The 23,593-nt window shown below is 48.3% G+C and overlaps 1 protein-coding gene across 3 annotated transcripts in view; it reads right to left on the bottom strand.

Annotated features, from left to right (window-relative positions):
* Positions 1 to 23,010, bottom strand: part of ZNF800 (zinc finger protein 800) — a 73,704-nt gene extending 50,694 nt beyond the window's left edge. For 2 of the 3 annotated variants that reach the window (XM_077472621.1, XM_077472622.1), the window contains exon 1: positions 22,840 to 23,009. Coding sequence is in view for 2 of the 3 variants with exons in the window: in XM_077472622.1 (XP_077328748.1) it covers positions 22,840 to 22,872 (33 nt within the window). In the remaining variant the exon portion in view is untranslated. Of the gene's footprint in view, positions 1 to 22,839 lie in introns of all 3 variants that reach the window. The other variant, XM_077472623.1, reaches the window with a different exon arrangement.
* Between the last annotated feature and the right edge of the window lie 583 nt (positions 23,011 to 23,593).

Raw genomic sequence — 23,593 nt, 5'->3', positions numbered from 1 at the left:
TAGTAACCCTTTAAAGCAATTATAGTGGTTGCACGTTTGCCACCTGTGTGTATATAATATTTATGTATTTATTTTATTTTTTTCTTGGTGAATACAAGCCGCTGTGATTGGAGTGGCAGATGAGTCACCCTGCCTTTGTTTAATCACAGAACATATTCACTGAAAAAAAAAAAAAAAATGTAGGCAGTTGCAAGCGAGCAGTTATACTCCACTGTATAATAGGTAGTCGTGGCAGCACCACCCCAAAAATCAGTTTTAGACTGTGAAATAGACCACTTCTGACTGTTTGAACATCCCCCAGCAGCTCTCCGGATGCTAAACAATAATCATTGGAGGTTACCACACTAGCCCAATCTGACTTTCAAAAAAAAAAAAAAAATCACATTTTTCCTGGAGTTCAACTTTAATCCAATGCAAGCCATTGAATATAAGCCTGTAATTAATAGCTATGTAGTCCAGTAATGGTGGTTTAAAAATGAATACTTTTTAACAAGCCGTTAATGTGAAATGTATGTTTGTAAATTGCAGCTTGAAAACTGTTACTTTTTCTAATTAAAGATTTAATTTAAACAAGTTTCCAATGGGAAACTTAATTGCCAAATCCTGCATTAAAGGTGCATTAATGTTCTCTGTAATGAAAAGGAGTTGATATAGGAGTTTAATATGCTTTTCCCCCTTTATTGTGTAGTATTTTTTCAAAGAACAGATTGCATGATGGGGCCATGCATACTGCAGCTCAAAAAAAGCTGCTTTTACAGCTCATATATTTTTGAGCTTATATTTCTCTGCCTAAAAGACTTGAAGTGTTTTTATTGAGCTTAAAACAGAAGTATGGGTTTGTGGGTCCCCCCCCATTATACTTGCCTAAGTGGATGCAGCATATGTCTCCTGGGAAACACTGAGAATCAAGCTATCGAACACAACTGATGGCTGGGTTCTCACAGCTCCCCGAGCAGAGAGCTGCTGACTGTTGATCAGCAGCCCTCCGCTCTGCTCCTTCACGCTCACTGGAGCACTGAGCTGTGGAGGGGCAGGGGAGCAGACGTCTCACCCTCTCAACAGCTCTCTCAGAGGCTGAGACGGATATCAGTGCAGGCATCTGGCGGATCCTGACTTCCATTGTCACCATGATGTGATGCCTGAACAAATTCCTGTGACATCAGCAGAGAGCGGACTTCAATGATCTATAGGAGACCAGCCAAATGAGCTTAGGCTGGACTCAAAAGCCTGTAGGAGAAGCTTCTTTGAGATGCTGTGTGCATGAGCCCCAACGGCTTTTAAGCATGAGGCTCCCCCCCCCCCATTAATTGCTAAATCAACATATTTTTATTGAGCTTATTTGAGCATAAGTGGTTTTTCACAAACCCACCCCCTCAGCTCTTTTTTTTCCTCTGCCTGTAAGAGCCATTATTATTTGCCATTTATATAGCGCCAACAGTTTATGCAGCTCTTTACAATGTAGAAGGGGGTGGGAGGAGAAACAGCACAATTTTTTTTAATGCAGTTCAATACAGGAGGGGCCTGCTCTTAGAGCTTACATTCTAAAGGGAGGGCAGTGGTGGTACAAAAGGTAATGGCTGCAGGGGATGATTTGATGGGGGTGGTTCGGGTACACTTCTTGGGTGGGTGTGGGATAGGCTTCCCTGAATAAATGCATTTCAGGGATCTCCTAAAAAGGTGGACATGTATAGGGGCTGATCACACACCGAGGCAGGGAGTTCCAGAGGATGGGACTCCTGAAAAGCCATAGTGTGAATGGACACATTGGGTAACATGGAGTTTTGAGGTGTGTGTGTGTGTGTGTGTGCGTACGCATCTCTGGAACAGGAAGAGAAGGTATATTTCCCCTACAGTAAAGGCAGCACAAAAAAAAAAAAAAAAAAACACCCTTGCGGGAGATTAAACCCTTCCCTACGCTAGCAAAAATGAAAGCGTTCTGGTTTCATATACACATTATCTGTACCCCTTTAGACCCCTCCCACTCTAAGGCCCCTTTCACACTGGGGTGGTTTTCAGGCGTTACAGCGCTAAAAATAGCGCCTGTGTAGCACCTGAAAAAAACCGGCCCCTTTCACTCCAGTGTGAAAGCCAGAGGGCTTTCACACTGGAGCGGTGCGCTGGCAGGACAGTGAAAAACGTCCTGCTAGCCGCATCTTTGGAGCGGTGTATTCACCGCTCCTACCCACTGAAATCAATGGGACAGCGCGGCAATACCGCCGGCAAAGCGCCACTGCAGCGGCGCTATGCGGGCGTTTTTAACCCTTTTTTGGCCGCTAGCGGGGGTTAAAACCACCCCGCTAGCGCCCGCAGACCGCCACTAAAACAACGGTAAAGCGCCGCTAAAAATAGCGGCGCTTTACCGCCGCCGCCCCAGTGTGAAAGGGGCCTAAGGCCAGCCCATACACTGTGCAAAAATTTATTTCCTGCAACCAAAGAAATTTGCACAATTCTCTTCATCAATACAGGCAGTGTTGACAGGGGAATCTGCAATGGCTTTCTCCTGTCAGGAGGGCGGGTTAGTCATCACAGCCAGGAGAAGACAGCGATTATCGCAAATTAACCAACTTGGTACATTCAGTCTGTCTATTAACAGAATCAGTCGGTTCCTACTGAACCGGGGAGATTAAAACCGTGTATAGCCAGCCTATGTGTAATATGGGCACACCAACCCTCCATCACTGGTCTCACTATAGAAAACGTTATACAGTGCCTTGCAAAAGTATTCACCCCCCTTGGCATTTTTGTGTTTTGTTGCCTCACAACATGGAATTAACATTGATTTTTTGAGGATTTGCATCATTTAATTTACAGAACGTGAGAATTTGCATAATTTAAATTTACATAACATGCCCACAATTTTGAAGAGGTTTGCTTCACAAAAAAAAAAAAAAAAAACCCACACACCACACACAGGACAAAATAACAGAAAAAGTCAATGTGCATAACTATTTACCCCCTAAAGTCAATACTTTGTAGAGCCACCTTTCGCGGCTATCACAGCTCCAAGTCGCTTTGGATAAGTCTCTATGAGCTTGCCACATCTTACCACTGGGATTTTTGCCCATTCCTCCTTGAATAACTGCTCCAGCTTCTTCAAGTTGGATGGTTGGCGCTTGTGCACAGCAATCCAAGTCTGACCACAGATTTTTCTATTGGATTGAGGTCTGGGCTTTGACTAGGCCATTCCAACATGTTTACATGGTTTCCCCTTAAACTACTCAAGTGTTTCTTTGGCAGTGTGTTTGGGGTCATTATCCTGCTGGAAGGTGAATCTCCATCCTAGCCTCAAATCACAAAGAGTGGTACAGGTTTCACTCAAGAATATACCTGTATTTAGCGCCATCAATCTTTCCCTCAACTCTGACCAGTTTCCCAGTCCCGACTGTTGAAAAAATTCCCACAGCATGATGCTACCACCACGTTTCACTGTGGGGAGGTGTTCTTTGGTTGATGTGATGTGTTGGGTTTGCGCCAGACATAGCGTTTTCTTTGATGGCCAAAAAGTAAAATTTTAGTCTCATCAGACCAGAGCACCTTCCGCTATACATTTTGGGAGTCTCCCACATGCCTTTTCACAAACTCAAAACATGCCATTTTGTTTTTTGCTGAAAGGAATGGCTTTCTTCTGGCCACTCTGCTATAGAGCCCAACTCTATGGAGCGTACAACTTATGGTCAGCCTATGTACAGATACTCCAGTCTCTCCTGTGGAATTCTCTAGCTCCTCCAGGGTTACCTTAGGTCTCTGTGCTGCCTCTCCGATTAAGGCCTTCCTTGCCCAGTCCATGAGTTTTGGTGTGCAGCCGTCTCTTGGCAGGTTTGCTGTTGTGCCATGTTCTTTCCATTTGGTTATGATAGATTTGATGGTGCTCCTGGGGATTAAATATTTATTTTGTTTTTTTTAAATAACCTAACCCTGACTTGTACTTCTCAACAACATTGCCTCTTACTTGTTTGAAGAGTTCCTTAGTCTTCATGGCAGTGTTTGGTTAGTGGTGCCTCTTGCTTAGGTGTTGCAGCCTCTGGGGCCAAAAAGGTGTATATATGTAATGTCATGTGACACTTAGATTGCACACAGATGGACATCATTTCACTAATTATGTGACTTCTGAATGTAATTGGTTGCACCAGGACTTTTTATGGGCTTCATAACAAAAGGGGATGAATACATACGCACATGTCAATTACCAGTTTAATATATTTTTCTAATTTTACGTCACCAACTTCAACTATTGTGTTCTGCTCCATCACATATAATTCAGATTAAATAAACATTGAACTAAAGGCTGTAAAGTAACAGAATAGGTAAAAAGCCAAGGTGGGTGAATACTTTTGCAAGGCACTGTACATCTACACTGCTTTGTTTAAAGCAAAACAAAAAAATAGCTGTCACAAGTTTGCATGAAAGTGGCAGAACAAAAGCAAATCTTTATAAAAGGGTCAGATATGGCCTAAAACATTGTTGTTTAAAATAAGAGCTTTCAGGGTGGATTTGATTTAAAGCAACTCAATTTAAAACATTTTGAAAGAACAACTGTCACCTGTCCCACAGACAGTTGCATTCACTTTAATGGGACAACTGGTAACGCGGCAGTGACACCACAAGGCGTGGGAGGTAGCATCAGGTGAGTGGATGCCCGCTAACAGGCTCTACCATAATGAATCTGAAAGGACAGGTACTATTTAAATGCAAGGACCTATTCTTGCTGGTAGTTAGAATCTTTGCAAACAAAAATTAAAATTTCCCCATTTAGAATAATAAGCTGTCAGGTTAGTAAAACAGCGATATCAGAAACTATTTAGTCATACAGTTTGTAGTGTACATAGATTTGGAAAACAGTGAGCTAAAGGAATATTCCTGACCTTTGTTTTCTCTCATCGTTACTGTGAAATTGTGTGAATGCATCAATGGAGTCCATGTTCTCAATTTGCATTCATTGAATGAGTTTATTAGTTACTATTATAACTAAATGCATAATATACAGCCTCATGCCAAGCTCCATTTCATGCTGAATAAAATAAATTATGAATATATCTTAAATGCATGGGCGTCCGCAGCAGGGGGCAAGGGGGGTCAAGTGCCCCCCCCCTGGAATCCCCAAGGTGTTGCAGCAGCCAGCAGGGTCTGCCATAGCCACCGCCATGCTGCATTTTTTTTACTGAGTCTGCTGGCGGCTGCATCCTCCGCTCTCTCCTGCTGGCTGGCTCTGTGTTGGGCGGCCGTGCTGTAACACAGTCCCACCCCCCCCCCCGACCAGCTCGTGTGATAGTAGAGAGAATCAACGTTCCGCCTGAGCCGGTCTGGGGAGGCGGGGCCGTGTTACAGAGCGGCCGCCGAACACCGAACACAGAGCCAGCCAGCGCTGTGATCTGCAGGAGGAGATACTACAGGTACAGCCCGCCCTGTGTGCCACAGTGCCTGGATAGGAGGATCGAGGGGAGGGGAGAGGGGGCTGCAGGGCGATTCTCCTATCCAACTTATTTTACTGTCCCCAGTTCACCTTGTGCTCCCTGCCCCCCCCAGTGCCCTCCACCACCACACTCTCCTACCCCCCCAGTGCTCTCCTCTACCACCACACTCTCCTGTCCCCCTGTGCTCTCCTCCACCACCGCACTCTCCTGCCCCCCCCAGTGCTCTCCTCCACCACCACACTCTCTTGCCCCCCCCAGTGCTCTCCTCCACCACTACACTCTCCTGCCCCCCCCCCCCGTGCTCTCCTCCACCACCACCACACTCTCCTGCCCTCCCCAGTGCTCTCCTCCACCACTACACTCTCCTGCCCCCCCGTGCTCTCCTCTTCCACCACCACACTCTCCTGCCCCCCGTGCTCTCCTCAACCACCACACTCTCCTGCCCCCCAGTGCTCTCCTCCACCACCACACTCTCCTGCCCCACCCCCCCAGTGCTCTCATCCACCACCACACTCTCCTGCCCTCCCCAGTGCTCTCCTCCCCCCAACACACTCTCCTGCCCTCCCCAGTGCTCTTCTCCACCACCACACTCTCCTGCCCCCCCAGTGCTCTCCTCCACCACCAAACTTTCCTGCCCTCCACCACCACACTCTCCTGCCCCCCCGGTGCTTTCCTCCACCACCACACTCTCCTGCCCCCCCCCAGTGCTCTCTTCCCCAACACACTCTCCTGCCGCCCCCCCCCCCCCACAGTTCTCTCCTCCCCTGTTCTTGCTGTCCCCCTGCTCTCCCTATCCTTCTCTAGCCACCATCCCAGTGCTCTCCACTCCCCCCTGTTCTCCCCCCAGTGCTCTCCCCCTTGTTCCCCCCCCCAGTGCTCTCCTCCACCACACTCTCCTGCCCCCCCCCCACCGTTTTTTCCTCCCCTGTTCTTGCTGCCCCCCTGCTCTCCCCATCCTTCTCTAGACACCATCCCAATGCTCTTCACTCCCCCCCCCCCGTGCTCCCCCCTGTTGTCCCCCCAGTGCTCTCCCCCCTGTTCCTCCCAGTGCTCTCCACTCCCCCCCCCCCCACAGTGCTCTCCACTCCCCCCAGTCCTCTCTCCTCCGTGCTCTCCCCCCGTTCTCCTCCCCAGTGCTCTTCCCCCTGTTCTTTCCCCCCCCCAGTGCTCTCTACTCCCTCCGGTGCTCTCCCCCCCAGTGCTCTCCCCCTGTTCTTCCCCCCCCCCCCAGTGCTCTCTACTCCCTCCGGTTCTTTCCCCCCCAGTGCTCTCCCCCTGTTCTTTCCCCCCCCCAGTGCTCTCCCCCCTGTTCTTTCCCCCCCCCCAGTGCTCTCCCCCCTGTTCTTTCCCCCCCCCCAGTGCTCTCCCCCCTGTTCTTTCTCCCTCCAGTGCTCTCCTCTCCCGCAGAGCTCTCCACTCCCCCCAGTGCTCCCCCCACAGTGCTCTCCACTCCCCCCAGTGCTCTCCCCTGTTCTCTCCAGTGCTCTTCCCTTCCGTGCTCTCCCCCCTGTTCTTCCCCCCCCCCCAGTGCTCTCCACTCCCTCTAGTGCTTTCCCCCCTGTTTTCCCCCTCAGTGCTCTCCTCCCTGTTCTTTCCCCCTCAGTGCTCTCCCCCTCAGTGCTCTCCCCCCTGTTCTTTCCCCCTCAGTGCTCTCCCCCCTGTTCTTTCCCCCTCAGTGCTCTCCTCCCCCCCCCCAGTCCTCTCCCCTCTGTGCTCTCTCCTGTTCTCTCCAGTGCTCTTCCCTTCCGTGCTCTCCCCCCTGTTCTCTCCACTCCCTCCAGTGCTTTCCCCCCTGTTCTTTCCCCCTCCAGTGCTTTCCCCCCTGTTCTTTCCCCCTTAGTGCTCTCCCCCCTGTTCTTTCCCCCTTAGTGCTCTCCCCCCTGTTCTTTCCCCCTCAGTGCTCTCCCCCCTGTTCTTTCCCCCTCAGTGCTCTCCCCCCTGTTCTTTCCCCCTCAGTGCTCTCCCCCCTGTTCTTTCCCCCTCAGTGCTCTCCCCCCTGTTCTTTCCCCCTCAGTGCTCTCCCCCGTTCTTTCCCCCTCAGTGCTCTCCCCCGTTCTTTCCCCCTCAGTGCTCTCCTCCCCCCCCCCCAGTGCTCTCCTCCCCCCCCCAGTGCTCTCCTCTCCCCCCCAGTGCTCTCCTCTCCCCCCCAGTGCTCTCCTCTCCCCCCCAGTGCTCTCCTCTCCCCCCCAGTGCTCTCCTCTCCCCTCCAGTGCTCTCCTCTCCCCTCCAGTGCTCTCCTCTCCCCTCCAGTGCTCTCCTCTCCCCTCCAGTGCTCTCCTCTCCCCTCCAGTGCTCTCCTCTACCCCCCAGTGCTCTCCCCCTGTTCTTTCCCCCCCAGTGCTCTCCACTCCCCCCCAGTGCTCCCCTCATGCTCTCCCCCCGTTCCCCCCAGTGCTCTTCAGCTCTCATCACTCTCCAGCCCCCCCCCCCAGTGCTCTCTACCCTCTGTGCTCTCCACCCCTGTTCTTTTTGGCTCCCCCCTGCACTCTCCACTCCCCCTGCATTTTGCCCCCACTCATGTGCTCTCCAACCCTACCAGTGCTCTCCACCCCCCATAGTGCTCTTCAGTCCTCTGTGCTTTCCACCCCTGTTCTTTCTGGCCCCCACTGGTGCTCTCAAACCCCCCCCCCCCATTGCTCTCCACTCCCCCTGCTCTTTGTACCCCCCAGTACTCTCCAGCCCCCGTGCTCTCCACCCCTGTTTTTCTGCCCCCCCAGTGCTCTTCACCACCCCACACTCTTAGCCCCCCCCAGTGCTCTCAGCCTACCATGCTCTCTACCCCTGTTCTTATTGGCCCCCCCAGCGCTTTCCGCTCCCCACCCCTGTGATCCTCACTTCCCCTCACTCTTTGCCCCCACCCATGTGTTCTCCAACCCCCCCAGTACTCTCTGCTCCCTCTTATCTCCAACTCCCACCCAGTGCTCTCCACTTCCCCAGGACCAGAGGACAGGCTGACTGGGGCCGGAAAATGAGGATAGCTGAAGGTGCAGGTGGCCAGGGGCCACTCCATCTCACAGCAGACAGATCCTCTAGAAGGAGCACCATCCCCATCCAAAACGAGAACAGACCCTGCCTGCTGCTGGCCGTCATGGATATCCTGCTGGCATGCAAGGTACCATACCGAGCATCAACAACACACCTTCCCACAGACAGGGACTGCAGACTGGGACATGGGGCACAGGAGGGGCTGCAATGATGGGCACAGTAAAGCTGCATTTGATGGACACAGTGAGGCTGCATTTGATGGGCACAGGTGAGGCTGCATTTGATGGGCACAGGTGAGGCTGCATTTGATGGGCACAGGTGAGGCTGCATTTGATGGGCACAGGTGAGGCTGCATTGAGCTCTTGCATAAAGTCTGCCGCCTCTGACCATCTCCTGTAGCATGTCTGCAGTCTCTGAGGGAGTCTGGAGAGGAGTCAAGAGTGGGAGGACCGCCGGGATGGGGGGGTCATGGGAGAAGTGAGACTTGTGTGGACAGGAGACTATAGGATAAAACCAGAGCCACCAAGCTGGAGCCGACTGACTGAGCCCTGCACAGTGCACCTGAGAGGAGGTCAGTGAAAGCACCGCCAGGCCAGTCGGGGGGGGGGGTCACTGATGTAAGGGGGGAGTGAATACGATAATGTAAGGAGCACTGATATAAACAGTTTCCTCCTTATATTAGTAATCCACCCCCCTTACCTTAGAGTATTCTTTCTGCAGAAGGTACCCGTCCGTCCCCCCCACGTTCTGAGTTTCTGGGGTCCCCCTTGATTGATCACTTACCACTATTAACTGGAATTTGAAAATATATATATATATATATATATATATATGCCCTATGTGATTTCATATCTATATCTAATACTCTCTTCATCAAATGTGCTTTAAAATGCATGGTTTTTCCCCTTTCGTGAACAAGAAAATAATGACGTTATGCTGTTGGGCTGGTATAATAATGCTGTGAGGCTGGTATGAAATTTTTTCCAGGGCTGTTTTTTGAAAGCATGGGCGTACGCAAGGTTACTCAGGTGGCTGCGTACCATGCCCATATAGCCTAGAGAATGTACATCTTTTTACATTGCAATACATCTGTTGTTGCCATATTTTTATCTTAATGAAAACAGCCTATACAGTGACAGTATGAAATCAAAATATGGCCACAACAGATGTATTGCAATGTAAAAAGATGTACATTCTCTAGGCTATATGGGCATGGAACACAGCCGCCAGAGTAACTTCCAATACAAAGTGAAGATGAATTATCTGTTATATAACACATATGTATTACCAGTGGAAAGATTTTCATGAGATTATCAAAAAGGGGCGGAGCATGAGTGGCCTTAAAATGATGCCCCCCCCCCCCCCTTGGAAAAAGGTCTGCGGACGCCCATGCTTAAATGGGGGGGGGGGGGGGGGGAGACAGCAACACCATCTACTTAGATTTTTATGCCTAAAGCATTAAAATTAAATTTAACCCCCCCATAAAAAAGAAAAAAAAAAACATTTATTTTTATCCACCCTGAGAGCTTTGCATTGCTGCTTTTATGCACATATGTGAAAAACGAATTTTAAGAAATAACCTGTAGAACATTTTTGCATATATGAAGTTCCTACAAGTTGTCAAAGGAGGTTTTATCCTGGCACCAGGCTGTGGATACAGTGCGTGCTCCTGGACTAGTGTCAAAGCTGCTCTGGGTGCCACAGGCCTTTCAATATCCAAGCAATTCCCCCAGAGTGATATCTGCTCTTTCAGATTGCAGTGCAAGCTAAAAGGCTACTCTACCCAAATGATAAGAATAAGGTTGTGTCAATGATTTGTAGAGTGGGAGTTGCTGCCCACATCCCTAATTTGATAAAGTACAAAAAAAACATTGCTCTATGGGACTTGGAGCGGCAGAAACACCTTTGTAACTATACAGTATTGAAAACATTCATTTTTTTTTGTAACATTAAAATCATGTAGCATGATAAAAATCAAAATTGGATGCATATATAGCTGCAGTGCAATATGAAATTATTATACAACAACCACTGGACTCTTGGGCATTCTTAGTCTCATCTACATACCGACAAAGAGTCCAGTGGTGGTTTTTAGAATGTTTTGATTAAACATTAACCACTTCAGATCCGCGCTATTGCCAAATGACGGCATTAGCGCGGACCTACATTTCCGGGACTACGTCTATTGACGTCGTCCCCGTTACGAGCGGCCTGCGCGCCCCCTGAGGGGCGCGCGCGGCGCGCTCTGTGATCGGCGAGTCCGTGAGACTCGCCTGATCACCGATCCGTGTAAGGGGTCGATCCCGACCCCTTATCACGTGATCAGCTGTCAGCCAATGACAGCTGATCATGTGATAAAACGGAGCCGGTAATCGGCTAGTATTCCTCCTCGCGCTGACAGCGCGAGGAGAAAAAAAAAAAGCCGATCGCCGGCGGCCGTGTTCGGGACATCAGTCCCGATCACGGCCAGCAATTCAAGCGGACACCTGCCCCCTGCCAGTGCCCACCTGCCACCCGCAGTGCCATCCTGAAATAAAGTAAGTGCCCCCCTGTCAGTGCCCATAGTGCCACCCAGCAGTGCCCACAGTGCCACCCAGCAGTGCCACCCAAAATCTGCCTCAAAGGTGCTGCACCCCAGTGCCGCCCATCAGTGCCCAGCAGTGCCGCCCATCAGTGCCCAGCAGTGCCGCCCATCAGTGCCGCCCATCAGTGCCCAGCAGTGCCGCCCATCAGTGCCGCCCATCAGAGCCACCTATCAGAGCCACCTATCAGAGCCACCTATCAGAGCCACCTATCAGAGCCACCTATCAGAGCCACCTATCAGTGCCCATCAGTCCCATCTATCTGTGGTACCTATCAGTGCCCATCCGTGCCACCCATCCGTGCCACTTATCCGTGCCACCCATCCGTGCCATCTTATCTGTGCCCATCGGTGCCGCCTTATCTGTGCCTATTAGTGCCGCCTTAACTATGCCTATCAGTGCCCACCAGTGCAGCCCATCAGTGCCCACCAATGCAGCCCATCAGTGCCCACCAATGCAGCCCATCAGTGCCCACCAATGCAGCCCATCAGTGCCCACCAATGCAGCCCATCAGTGCCCACCAATGCAGCCCATCAGTGCCCACCAATGCAGCCCATCAGTGCCCACCAATGCAGCCCATCAGTGCCCACCAATGCAGCCCATCAGTGCCGCCTAATCAGCGCACTTCAATGAAGGAGAAAAATGACCCGTTTGCAAAATTTTATAACAAACTATTAAAACATGATTTTTTTTTTTTGCATCTTTTTTTGTTTGTTTAGCAAAAAATAAAACTCCGAGCTGTAACTAAATACCACCAAAAGAAAGCTCTATTTGTGGGAAAAAAATGATAAAAATTTCATTTGGGTACAGTGTTGTATGACCGCGTAATTGTCACTCAAAGTGCATCAGCGCTGAAAGCTGAAAATTGGTCTGGGACTGAGGGGGGTTTAAGTGCCCAGTAAGCAAGTGGTTAATCAACATTCCCATCTCTAATATTTTGTTTTCAATACTGTATAATTACAAAAGGTGTTTCTGCCTTTCAAAGTCCCATAGAGGAATTTCTCTTTTTTTTTTCTTTTTTATACTCTACCCAAAATTGTACATTTCTATTACAGGTGGATGGATGGATGATAGCAGGCCCTCTTTCCCACTATACTTGATTTCCATGTTGCAGCAACTTCACAGAAAAGGTCTGTGATAACATCCAGAACACTCCAGCTGCATCCTCCACAAAAAAAAAAAAAAAAAAAAAAAAAAAAAAAAAAAATTATAAATAAACATATCTAAGACCACATTCACACTAGCAGTAAGACAAGTTTATAGGACATTTGTAAAAACACATAAAATTGCATGTAATGATTTTAAATGGTATAATTCACACTACATTTACATGGTTTAGTTGTGTATAAAGAAAATAGAAGAATTTACCAAGACTACAGCAGACAGAACCTAGAGCAGCTGTGCATGGCAACCATCTTCTAACTTAAAATTTTAAGGGCTCATTCACATGGGCATTCAGTCCCACAGAGCGTAAAGAGCCACATCTTATTTTTTGCACTTACAGAGAGCTGCAAAAAAAGGCAGTGCATATTCATGAAGGTATGAGCATCAGCTGTATGGACTCACCTGCACAGCTAAGTTTGACAGGTATGCAGGGACAGATGCATGAACTACAGGTAAGTCTGTACATTCAACGCACTTCTATTCACTGAAATGAACTTTAAGCACACCTCACCCCCTGACATGCCACATTTGGCATGTCACTTTTGGGGGGTGTTTAAGAATGGGATTTCTTGTTCCACCTTCTCCTTCCTGCTCTTGGCCACCTAGGCAACTCCTCCTCTCCCAAAAGATTGCCTGGCCACTGGCAGAGCGCAACGCAGCTTGTGCGTGTGCACCTGGCCTTGAACCCGAAAGCTGTCAGCCAGGTGCCCATAGTCGCTATGACAGCGCTGGCGGAGAGTAGTGAGGCCCCCGGCTGGCCGCATTGCTGGACCAGGGGGACAGGTGAGTGTCTGTTTATTAAAAGTCAGAAGCTACACTTTTTGTAGCTGTTGACTTTTAATAAACGAAAACACAGGTGGAACTCTGCTTTAAAGCGGGAGTCCGCCGTTTTTTTTTTTTTTTAAAGCCAGCAGCTACAAATACTGCAGCTGCTGACTTAAAATAATGACACTTACCCGCGAAGTCGGCACCCGAAGCCGATCTCTCGATAGTCTCAAGGGTGCTGCCGCCTCCATCTTGGGTATGGGAATCAGGAAGTGGAGCCTTGCGGCTTCATTTCCCGTTTCCCTACTGCGCATGCGCGAGTCGCGCTGCACAATAAGGATGGTCCCCGCTGTCTCTGGGATCCGTGTGTTTCCCAGCAGGCAGCGGGGGACCTTCGGAAAGGGGCGTAGATTCTGCGGAAAGGGGGCGTACCTTCTGCAGAATCTACGCCGGAAGTGGGTGCAGATACCTGTACTGTACAGGTACCTGCACCCCCCTCCCCCCTGAAAGGTGCCAATTGTGGCGCCGGAGGGGGGGGAGGGTTCCAATGAGCGGAAGCTCCACTTTAGGGGGGACCTCCGCTTTAAGCTTAATTGAACAGTAAGCGGGAGGCAGAAAGGCAACAGAAGCCCCTGTCTTCCTTTTTGAATTTCTTCTTTTTTTTTTTTTTTAGGGGAGGGAAAGGGGGGAGGTTTACAGGGTAAATGCTAGTGATGCACCGAAATTTCGGCCGCCGAAACATATCGGCCGAAAATGCCCTTTTCGGCAATTTGCCGAAAGAGAAAAACGGCCGATAATGGAGCCGAAAATGGGGCGTGGCTGGCGACGCCCATCATGGGGGGTGCATAGCGCAGGAGAGCTGCCTCCGCCACCTGTTTGATCACAGCGCCGGGAACATCACAGCTTTCATTTCAATAGCTGTGTGTCCCCGGCCGCGCGCCGTCACACACAGCCCCTCCCCGGGCACTTAGATAGACAGACAGATCATCCGTCCAATCCTGCGGATGATCTGTCTATCAAAGTGCCCGGACAAGGGGGAGGGGCTGTGTGTGACGCCGTGCGGCCGGGTACACACAGCTATTGAAATGAAAGTTGTGATGTTCCCGGCGCTGTGATCAAACAGGCAACGGAGGCGGCTCTCTTCCCTGCACAGGCTGGCTGCAAAATGGCACACAGGCTGCAATGGGGCACACTGGCTGCAATGGGGGATGCCTCCTGTACCACGTTCTCTGACCATCTCCTGTACCGCGTCCCCAGTCTCTGACCATCTCCTGTACCGCGTCCCCAGTCTCTGACCATCTCCTGTACCGCGTCCCCAGTCTCTGACCATCTCCTGTACCGCATCCCCAGTCTCTGACTATCTCCTGTACCGCATCCCCAGTCTCTGACCACCTCCTGTATAAAAATATTTTTTAAAAACAGTCATTTTCGGTATCGGTGCTGTTTCGGTTTCGGTTTTCGGCCTAGTGTATTTTTCATTTTCGGTATCGGTTTCGGCACCAAAAAACCCATTTGGTGCATCCCTAGTAAATGTAATTCATTGTTGTAAAGATATGTTATTGTAAAGATGGTAATTTGTAATATAAAAAAAAAAAAATTTTTATCGTGGAGAATAAAGAATAAGTAAAAAAAAAAAAAGCTTAATTGAACAAGCTGAAGTTAGAAGCTGAATAGTCACTATGTACAGCTGTTGCAGATTCTGTAAATTTTGCACAACCCTGTTAAAATATCAGGTTTCTGTGATGTAAATTTTTTTTATAAAAATGACAAAGATAAATAGTTTCAGAACTTTTTCCACCTTTAATGTGACCTATAAACTGTACAACTGTATTGAATGACAAACTGAAATCTGAACACGAAGAGGAACTTCATCTTTCACAGGGTGGATTTGATTTAAATCAAGTCGATCTAAATCACAATTGAAACCAGGATTTAAATCACTAGTAAAAAAAAGCTTAATTTAAAATCAAACTATTTAAATCATGTTTAAAGAGCAAATGTCATCTTTACAGTATAAAGCAGGCATATGCAATTAGTGGACCTCCAGCTGTTAAACTACTACTACTACTACTACCTCTGCCTCTGGGTGTCATGCTTGTGGCTGTCAGTCTTGCTATGCCTCATGGGAGTTGTAGTTCTGCAACAGCTGGAGGTCCACTAATTGCATATCCCTGGTATAAAGGATAACTTTGCTAACCCTAAAAATAAAATGTCTTACCACATACCTCAAACAGTGAATATACATATTCTTCAATGATCCATCAATAATAATATTAACCATATATTTTAACAGGTGCATGGTATACCAATATAGGGGAAATTGATAAACCCCCAAGACCCCTTTCACACCACGTCGCCCACAGCATCGGCGGTAAAACGCCGCTAAAAATAGCGGCGTTTTGCGGCGCATTTCAGCCGCTAGCGGGGTGCTTTTACCCCCGCTAGCGGCCGAGAAACGGTTAAAACCACCGGCTTTACACAGCAATAGCGGTGTGGGAGGAGCAGTGGTGGAGGAGCGGTAAACACACCGCTTCTTCACCGCTCCAAAGAAGCTGATGGCAGGACTTTCCTGACGTCCTGCCAGCGCACCGCTGCAGTGTGAAAGCCCTCTGGGCTTTCACACTACAGACAATGGTGCAGCTAACGCTATAGCGCCTGCAAAACGCCCTTGGTGTGAAAGGGGTCTAAGTGTGGCACCCTGGGCACATGCAGCGATCACCAACCACCCACAACAAACAACTCAGACATACGAGTCCAGTGCCTTGCAGGGGAGCAACACCCCTGTGCCCCTAATGGACCGGCCACTCCTGATAAGACTCCTTTCACATGGAGCAGACTCTGTCAAACAGATCCGCCTGCTAATCCCCACTGAGCAGGCGGACGACAGGTACGTGTCCGCTCCACTGATGTTCTCTATGGGACAGTCGGAAAAAAATTGACCGCCTGTCCATCTCCAATCGGACACCATCCAATCCGATCTGCTAGATGGATGGGGAATGGAATCCCCATCCATCTGTTTTAAGTGGACTGGATCAGATGCAGGCAGGTGTAAACGGACACATGTCCATTTACATCAGGCTCTCCATGGAGACCAATGGGTGGGCCAATTGGGCCTGTCTGAAAAACATACAGGCAGACCCAAATTGTGTGAAAGGGGCATAAGGTCTTGTTTACACAAGGCATACACAGTGTACCTTTACAGGGATGCACAGGTGTTCCGTGCATCTCTGTGCAGGCCGTCCTATTGATGTCAATTAGGATGTAGCAACTGCACCAACAGAGCCGATGCTCCCAATTTTACACCCATGTAGATCCGCATGCATGTCCCTGAGCTCACACTATCTGCATTCAGGGTCATGTACCCACACGATCCGTCAGATTGGGAACAGCAGCTATACCTGTGCAGCCATTGAAACCCAATTGACATAAATGGGACTGCCTGTACAGGGATGAATGGAACACCTGTGCATTCCTGTGCGTGTAAACATGGCCCCCCCACGGGCGTACCCTTTAGTATGCCACATATGAACGATTGCTTTGGTACTAATTTAGCAGGAATTAGTTAAGTTACGTTGTGTTTATGTGCAATATTAAATGATTTTTGTGAAAATAGCGATATGATCAATATTTGCGCAATTATTGCGGGGCCCAAAGAAAAAAAAAAATTGATATAGATAGATCGATCCTATCTCAATCAGTAGCACTTGTTTATTCTACAAGTCATGTGCTTGTAGAAAATGCCTAGCTGCAAGTGAAATCCTCCAGATTTTTAGAGACATTTTTGGTTATGTTCGATTTTCACCATTTTGCAAAAAGGCGCAATTTAAAACTTACAAATATTTGTTATTTATTAACTCAATACAGGTTAAACGTTTACATTTAGTAGGGATTTAGCAGGAATTTTGTAATCTTAGCTGTATTTTTATCTGCCAATAATGGTTTTAGTGTATTTTTTGAGAATATATTGGCTTGATAAACCTTTGCGCAAATACCGTGGGGTAAAAAAAAAAAAAAAAAAAAAAAAACCCCCACACACAAATTATTCCGTAGCAGCTTTTTATTCTAGAGGTCATATGCTTTTAGAAAATTATGGGAGTCTTTCAAATTCTGAAAGCTGTAAAGAGGGAAAAAAAAAAAAAAAAAAAAAAAAAAAAAAATGAAAACCTTCAGAATTTTACAGAAATTTGGATATTTACTTTTTTTTTTAACAAAACAGTGAAAATCGAAAAAAAATGTAAAAAAATTTAAAAACTTAGTTATTTATCAACTCCATACAGGTTAAGCTTTTATATTTAATAGTTTTGCAAAATCTGCTGCCTGAAGACACACGATTGAAAGTGAAACACGTTTCCGAGTAACACCAACGTCACTTCCTGTCCCACCTCGCACCATACCGAAGGCATGGAGCGCACGCCGGCATCTGTAGCAGAACAGCGCTTAAACCCTAAGAGTATTGCTGGAAAATCCCAATGCCAGTCTAAAAGGCACCTTACTTGTGAGTGCAAAATTCTTATACTAGTTTTATTGATTAAATAAATGTATACATGTTGCGCAATGAAGGCCTTTTGCTTGTTATGAGATTGAAAAACCTTGGTTATAGTCCACTAGGGGAGTGGATAACCCAGGCATAAACCAAGGCACCTTTTTCATTTGTTTTTGGCAAGTGTTCGTTCTAGAAGGTGGCGGTATAGAATTCACAGATTGATGGCGATTTCTTCAATTAAGGATGCAGAGCTGTGCACGTGGGATCTGGATACCCATTTTCTGAAGAGAAACATTGGTACTTTTCTTTGCCACAATACACACTATTTGTTTCACTTATGCAATTTTCCCTATATCAGTATACCATGCACCTGTTATACTATACGGGTAGTAATAATTATTGATGGATCATTGAAGAATATATTTACCGTCTGAGATGTGGCAAGACATGCATTTATTTTTTTCTAAGGGTCAGTGCAGTTATCCTTTCTACTGTAATATTGCTTACCCCATACTCTTGGTGGGGATTCTATGACCGCAGCAGATCTGCTATCCAAAGACACATGTATGTCACTTAATTTTTTTTTGCACCAGAGACTCATTTCACACAACTGTCATCTTTGTCCCGCAGCTGCACCTCCTCTGACCCGCTGTTGACTCACGACAGTCCCATTCACTTTAATGGGACGGCTGGTGATGTGGCAGTGACACAAGGTGAGGGACGTGGCAGCAGGAGGTGAGTGGATGCCCGCTAACAGGTGCTGCCATGATGGATCTCAAATGACAGATGCTCTTTAAATGTAAGGAGTTCACATGAATTTAGAAGTGTTCAGAATAAGTGCTCATGCACACGGACGTTTTAAAAAACTGGCTGCAAAGCTAGCTCCGACGCCTGGAAAAATCGGCGTTAAAAACTCGATTTTTACCGTGTTTTGCATTGGCGTTTTTTAGCGTTAAGTAGCGTTTTTTTTTTAAAGAAACACATCTCTTGGCTATAGCACTCAGAAAACAGAGAAAATATGTTACGCGTTTTTCCAGCGCTAGCTCCGCGCCACGGAACGGACTGGTCCTGTTTTTTTTTTTTACAGCTTAAAAACGCCTATGCCATTTGCAGCTCAAAAACGCCTAGGTGGGCATGAAGCCATAGACTAACATGGACAGGCGTTTTTAAGCTGCAAAAAACGCTCAAAAAAGCGGCTGTAAAAACGTCCATGTGCATGAGGCCTTACTAATATGTCCCTGAACACAGGAGAATTTACTACGCTGGAGCAGATGTGCACAGTAGCCAATCAGCATGCAACTTCATTGAATAAACTGCCCTAAACAACGCACAAAAACAAATGTGCACTGTTGGACCTGTATAGGCATGAATGGAGCCTTAGCACCCACCAATTCTCTCTTTTGGATAAACTTCCAGATTTCATTTGACCAGTGGCAAGCAGTAGATACAGTTGCCCCACTGCCTGGATTAATCCTTAAAAGGCTGAACCAACTTGCCACAACCACAGGCAATGCACCTGGTTAAAGCGTGACCCTATGCACTTAAAGTGATTGTAAAGGATAATTTTTTTTTAAATAAACATATACGTGCCTCCACTGTGCAGCTTGTTTTGCAGAGGGGCCCCCGAGCCTGCTCTTCTGGGGTCCCCCGGCAACTCTCACGGCTCCTCCCCGCATCAGATAATCCCCCAGGAGAAGCGTTCTCCCGAGGGGGTTACCTTGCGGGTGCGCTCACAAGTCCAGACAAGTGCTGGCCCCGGCGCCTGCATCATTGGATTTGATTGACAGCAGTGGGAGCCAATGGCTGCGCTGCTATCAATCTATCCAATCAAGAGCCAAGACCCCATGGAGAGAGGGACAGCACATCCATGTGAGGCGATGAAGAGGCTCAGGTAAGTAAAGATGGGGGGGGGGGTGTCCGGTAACTGCATAAAGAAAAAAAAAAATTTAAAAACACACCCACAACCCTTGTAAAGCAAAACAAAACCCATCGTTTTCAGCCAAGGAAGCCGCCATCTTGGCCTCTGATCTTCAACTGCTATGGTGCGGCACATGTGATCAGTTATGACACCAGCTATTTGTTAGTTTGATAGTTTAGTTGAAGGCATAACCAATGTCACAGATACATTACCGACACACTTAAAACTCCTCAAACTCACATGCAATTGACAATATAAAAACACACTACTGTTCACAATTTCAAAACATGAAGAGTCAACATCGAGCAACGTCAAAATTTAAGCTTCATGTGGAGTTTGGAAGAATTTGAAGCATCTCAACCCCTTCCTTTCGAGTATGGTAACAAACCATAAAACGTGCCGGCACACGCAAGGCCTTTATTAAAAAATAAATATTGAGCCCATACAAAATAAATGGGCTTGAATTGGGATGTGATGTGATGCCTATCTGAATGCGATGTCCCACCATTGCACAAGTATGAACCTTCTAAACTGTTTCAACTCTTTAAATTGGAACTTTAATCAAAAATTTAAGACCTGCTAAATAACTTCAGTATGGCCTCTTTGGCATGTATAGCTATTGCTGCTTCAGTTTGGTCTGCAACTGCCATGGTGCTGCACATTTGATGGTTTGACAGTATGGGGACAAGCAAATGTGACAGCCATCCTGGCATTCTAGGAATGCAACTTTTTTGAAACAATTAAACCGACCGGTTTAGTTCCGCTTTATGGTTTGTTTACTGCTGTTCAGGAGCTCTGAGCTTCAGCAAAATGGCAGCCTCCAGCAAGAAGAAAACAAAAAAAAAAAAAACCCACACACTAACTTTGGTAACAAATTATTAATGCGGAACGCATGTTCCTTGCTAAAGAACATTTTCTAGGGATGCACCAAAATTTCGGCCGCCCTTTTCGGCAATTTGCCGAAAGGAAAAAACTGCCGATAATTGAGCCTAAAATGGGGTGCCGCCCATCATGGGAGATCTATAAGGCAGGAGAGCCGCCTCTGCCGTCTGGTTCAGTAGAGCGCCAGAACATCACAGCTTTAATTTCAATAGCTGTGCTCCCCCATCGTGCGCCGTCGCATACAGCCCCTCCCCCTTGTCCGGGGGAACTGTGATAGACAGATTACCCATCCAGATTGGACGGGTGATCTGTCTATCACAGTTCCCCGGACAAGGGGGAGGGGCTTATGCGACGGCACGCAACGGGGGAACACACAGCTATTGAAATTAAAGCTGTGATGTTCCCGGTGCTCTACTGAACCAGACGGCAGAGGAAGCTCTCCTCTCTCTTCGCTGCATCACTGGCTGCACGGGGGACAACACTTATCTCTTTTATCATGCCGCCAGTCTCTGACCACCTCCTGTACCATGCCGCCAGTCTCTGACCACCTCCCGTACAATGTCCCCAGTCTGAAAATCTCCTGTATAAAAATATTTTTTAAAAACAGTCATTTTCGGTATCGGTTTTCGGCCTAGTGTATTTTTCATTTTCAGTATCGGTTTCGGCACCAAAAAACCCATTCGGTGCATCCCTAACATTTTCTATCAAGTTGTTATGAGTAAAGCTCTGCTTTAGGCTCCATTCATAGCTTAGCATGTCAGGAGACAATCGTGACAAAATTGCGCCACTTTTGGGGTGCTATCGAAAGTGCCAGGGAATTCGAAACGTGGCGATTCAGAACGTGGAGCTGTGAACAGAGCCTTAAAGCGAAACTAAACCCATGTTTCGCTTTAAGGCTCTGATCCACTTTGGGTGGTGCTCTGCTTTAAGAGGGTTTAGTTCTGCTTTTAGACCCCTTTCACACTATAGGTGTTTTTCAGGCGCTAAAAATAGCACCTGAAAAGATTTCACACTGGGGTGCTGCGCTGGCAGGGTGTCACAAAAAGTCCTGCAAGCAGCTTCTTTGCCGCACTGTAGGAACAGTGACTACACCGCTCCTAAAGCGCCCCTGCCCATTAAAATCAAAGGGAAATACCGGTGAACTGGCATTTTAACCCTTTTTCAGCCGGTGGCAAGGGTTAAAAGCATCCTGCCAGCGGCCGAATAGCGCCGCTAAAACACCACTAAATATAGCGGCACTTTATCGCTGACGCATGGGCGCTGGCAGTGTGAAGGTGCCCTAAATGGGATGCACTCAGTGGAAATACCTCCTGTGGATTGGGATATGCAGTTCAAGTTAGCAGCGCAGCACATTAGCATTTCAGCCGCAGCATATGCAATATGAAAAGCCCTGAGCACCTGCCTTTCTACAGGCAGGCCCCTAGCTCTCCATGTGAATGAGCCCTAAGCACCCGTTCACATTGGGGCGAATCGACATGCCAAATCGTTGCCTATTGCGGGCAACAGCACAGTCCCAATTGCGGTGCTGCACCGGCTTTCAGAAGTAGTTCCTGCACTACTATTGGCGACTTCGGGGGCAATTTCAATAGACATTGTGTATGAACCCACAGACGTCTTTCAAATCCCCCCCTGAACGATTCAAAGCCCGCCCTTCAATGTGAAAGTAGGTCCAGGACCGGATCACACTAGAAGATGGTGCAGGAACGGTGTGTCCCATGAGCGTTTCCTGTATCGTATGTCAAGGTGCTGAAGTGCTCAATTGTTTACAGCAGGCCAAATGCATCACGTGCGTGAAAACCAAATGGCATGGTGCTGTGCAACCTGGAAAAGCAGTACTTGCTCTGGCCACCTGTTTAATTGTTATTATTCACGAGTTATATAGCACCAACAGTTTACAATGTATAGGGGGGGGGGGGGGGCAACACAATTACAGTACAATAGGTATTTAATAGAATGAGCTGTCAAACTCAGAGTGCACGCTTTCCGGAGTGAAGAGGTCCTTAAAGTTTGTGTTGAATCAGAATCCAGAAATCTAAGTCCCACATATGGCTGTCATTGGGTAGCTGGATCCCTGACTGTAGGAGGTGAAGGGAGACAATGTGTCCTGGTGACCCTGGAGGAAGTCCCTATATCCTATCTATACACATATAATATAGAGAGTGTCTGTCACCTGCTGTAAGTTGAGGAGTAAACAAAGACATGTGAGAAGCATTGGCTGGCCATGCACACACACACAGCCCGGCTCATGCGCTCCCAGCAGCCCTCGGCCCATTGCGCACACCCTCCCGGGCTCAGCACAGCCCCAGCCGGTGCCCGGTATACAGCAAAGCCCCAGCCTGGTGCCGAGCACCGCATTGTGCGCCGTCCTGGAGGCCCCCGCTCCCTGACAAGTGCCACATCCACCACGGTGCCACCGTTGGCGGGCACCTCTCCGGGCACCAGCGTGAGTGGAGGTGAGGCGGGCAGGGAGCCCCTCCATGGCCCACACACAGGAGAGGAGCCCGGAGCTCACAGGGGGGACTCCATCGGAGACATGGCACCCAGGAAAGGCCAGGCACGGCGAGCGCGCTGGGGCGCATCAGCGAAGGAAGAGAGAAGAGCGCAGAGAGCACACGGCACACTCCTCCTCTCATAGCCGGGAGACATTACCTCAGGCTCGGCACACACACAGCTCCGGAACATGGCTCACACCGACACCCAACGGCGCGCTCTCACCGTGCGCAACGCCCCGCCAGCCAGCCGGCCCGACTATTGAGCCCAGGGCAGCCGCGGGAGGAGGAGGAGACAGTGCGTCATCAAGCGGCGCCTGAACAGGGGACTGCCGCCGGGGGCTTTACAGCTTCGGCTTACAGCTACATATCACTGTGACCGCTCCATGTCCAGGCTGGGAGGGGGGGTACCGCGCTCTGCACAAAGTTTCCCCCCCCCCCCCCCCCTCCCTAATAAAGAGCGCGCCAGTGCGCCCTTCCAGCCGGGTCACCTGATACCACACACAAGCCGGCTTTGTCGCCCCAACACGTGCCCAGCTCAGTCAGGGCTGAGGGGGGGAAAGGTGCAGCCTGGCAGGTGTATGAGCGAGAGCATTCAACAGGGGGGAGAGGGTGCATCTATTCTATAGCCAATTAGCTGCATAGCTTCCAACTGTCCCTGATTTGGAGCAATGTCCATCTTCTTCCCTCATTTTGGTCTGATCCATATAGGTGTATATAAAATGCACTTTTTATCTTTCAAAAAGTGTTTCCCAGTGCTAAACCTTTCATCCAAAATCTAAATTGCTGCATTTGTACATTTTAAAAGCCAGTATAAAGGAATTGTAGTAAAAATAGCCTTTGTGGATTTCATTTTTTTAGGTTAATTCTCCTTTAAGGGGGTGTGGCAGGGGGCGTGTCCTATACCTACATAT

Source organism: Lithobates pipiens, unplaced genomic scaffold (genome assembly GCF_037356315.1).
Source record: "Lithobates pipiens isolate NorthernLeopardFrog02 unplaced genomic scaffold, aLitPip1_a1.2 Scaffold_8, whole genome shotgun sequence".
NCBI classification, from domain to species: domain Eukaryota; kingdom Metazoa; phylum Chordata; class Amphibia; order Anura; family Ranidae; genus Lithobates; species Lithobates pipiens.
Note: the sequence above shows the minus strand (reverse complement) of the source record. Positions and strands in the feature narration are given on the sequence as shown.